A 2,455-nucleotide genomic window follows, 5' to 3' on the forward strand; every position below is an offset into this window, starting at 1 on the left:
GAGGGGTTGGTTCAATGACCGACAGGATGGTTGGCCGACAGTTTACCCCCAGAATTTTCCTCAGTATTTAGCACTTGACATCCGGCTTTACCTGGCCGCGGGCGAAAGAGAACTTGGGTTTCGCATGCTCTCGGGATGTCTGATCGCCGGGACTTCCTCGTAGCGCCCCCATCCGGTCAGGGCACCCTCCGGCACCGGCTTCGGGCTACATCTTTGATAGGCACCGCAGAAAAATGCGTACACACGACGGTCAGCAACATAGTTTACGAAGCATTACGGCTTTAATATGGCGACACTTTCCGATGAACGCATAATTAGCCACGCATACCTCAGATGGGAAGTTTTGATTGTGAGGATACATTTTCCCTCCACACCTGTTCGTATGGCAAATTATAGAACATAAAAACACATTAACGGCTTCTGAATTGTTTGTGTAGCTCTGGGTCATCAACTTTAGCGGAACGCGTATCAGCCTCGCTTGTTCCCGCGGTAAACAGGACCATAATTCGCACAGAGTGGAGCCAGAATGGGGTCATCGGCAGATCAACCATGGGACAGCCTGGAATGTAGCTTTCGTCAGAATCATCAAATAGATAAAATGTAGAAGAGTTTCGGTGTGTGCGTGTGGGGTTCTAATAGTGTTCGCAATTTTTACGTTTCCTTCGTTTGCGGAAACCTCTGCTTCGAGAATGATGCTCATATGCAATCCAAAACATAGAATCGATGTTGTCTCTCATAGCAAGGTTTTATCAGACCTATTTGGTCATATGGTGCGTTTTTATCAAACCTCCTTGGTTATAGGATGCGTTTTCTTCAACCATATCAATACGTGGATATTATAACACATTCATATTTATCATTTTCTCTACAATTGGTAGACAGTTTAATTTCGCGCCAAATGTGGTTTTAAGATTTGTAGTGGACATCAAGAGAGCAAGCTTTGGTGACAAGTTTGTGAAAGATACACAAAAAAACGCTAAGGCTTTACAGCCAACGGCGTCAACTTCAAGTTCTAACAGCACACTCAATGTTGTTTTGCCAAAGCCTTTTTCCGGCTAGCTATGTACTGCGTTTCCTTCTTGTGGCTTCAACATCTAGTCTTTTGTCAACCCATTTGTAAGACCCTGTTTGATTCGCCAGATCAAGGCATGCCGTCACTTCAACATGGCGCCTCGTGTTGTGTTCGGAGCAAAGGTTACATCAAAAAGCTAAGTAGGACAAGTTTTTCGGCCGCGCTCACGTCGATCAAAAGTCAGGAAAATGTCTGCATTTGGCGCCTTGCAGGCTACTGGGTGGTCGTTACATAAACTTCTTGTACGAAGAAAAGAAGACCATTTATTTTCAAACTAATGTATGTTTTTCATATCTCAAAAACAATAGCTTGTGAAAGTACTTTAAGACTAGTTGGTAGAATGTTTTTAAGCTTACTTTTCATTCTTTCCCCTGCAATTTTCTCGGCGAGTTGGGTAGAAATCGTACCAGGAGAAAGATTAAGACCTCACACACAGCGTGTCATACAAAGGCAACTACCCACTTCGTCACAAAGTTTCTAACGTCAGTCATACAAGGATCGCACACGAAGTGTTTAGTGACGAGACGTATCCCTTGCTCTGTGGGATCTGAAGACTTAACCGCCCGTCCATCCTCTCGGAAAATTTCCTCTTCAGGAAACGTTTTGATTTGAAGTCGTAACCTTGAGTAAGCCTGCCCCGTGGCTAGCTTATGTACCGGCGTCACTTCTGTCTTGGCTTTAGACTTGATTTGGAAGACCCCCAGGGCAAAGGAAGAAAGCGCGCTCTCTTGTGAAGGATCAGGTTTAGTTACTGAAATAACATTTGCTAGCATAGCTCTAGTCACAATGCAACGTTTTCATCCATCCTTAAAATCAATTCATAGTCCTGAAATAATTCAGAAAGTGTCGTCTTCTATTACACCTGTCATTTTCGTTTGACGAGGGAAACCAAACAACCAAGCAAGCAACTGAACGACCAACCAACTGAACGACCAACCAACTGAACGACCAACCAACCAACCAACCAACCAACCAACCAACCAACCAACCAACCAACCAACCAACCAACCAATCAACCAACCAACCAACCAACCAACCAACCAACCAACCAACCAACCAACAAACAAACAAACAAACCAGCTAACAAACCGACCAACAAACAAACAAACAACAAACAAACCAACAAACAATTGATCCTTTTCTTCTTTCCGCAGATCTATTGCCGATGCTGGGAAGAACTTATCGTGGAACAAGACGAGCTCGTGCCGCAAGGTGAGCGGGTTCGTACCGGAGCAAACGCAGTTGTGCCGGCGGACGCTGGAGGTCATGCCGGCGGTGGAGTACGCTGCAGAGGCCGCCAGGAAAACCTGCCAGGAACAGTTCGGGAACAGGAGGTGGAACTGTTCGTCCATCAAGAAGGCACCACACTTCATGAACGATCTA

General features: G+C 45.3%; 1 protein-coding gene across 1 annotated transcript in view; it reads left to right on the top strand.

Moving 5' to 3' along the window:
* The window catches only part of LOC118427476 (protein Wnt-11b-like), a gene marked incomplete at its 5' end in the record, with an annotated part of 10,683 nt that overhangs the window by 2,707 nt on the left and 5,521 nt on the right, over positions 1 to 2,455 (top strand). Inside the window, 1 exon segment of the mRNA XM_035837296.1 lies at positions 2,227 to 2,454. Within this exon segment, the coding sequence (XP_035693189.1) occupies positions 2,227 to 2,454 (228 nt within the window).

The sequence above is a fragment of the Branchiostoma floridae genome, chromosome 12 (assembly GCF_000003815.2).
Source record: "Branchiostoma floridae strain S238N-H82 chromosome 12, Bfl_VNyyK, whole genome shotgun sequence".
NCBI classification, from domain to species: Eukaryota; Metazoa; Chordata; class Leptocardii; order Amphioxiformes; family Branchiostomatidae; genus Branchiostoma; species Branchiostoma floridae.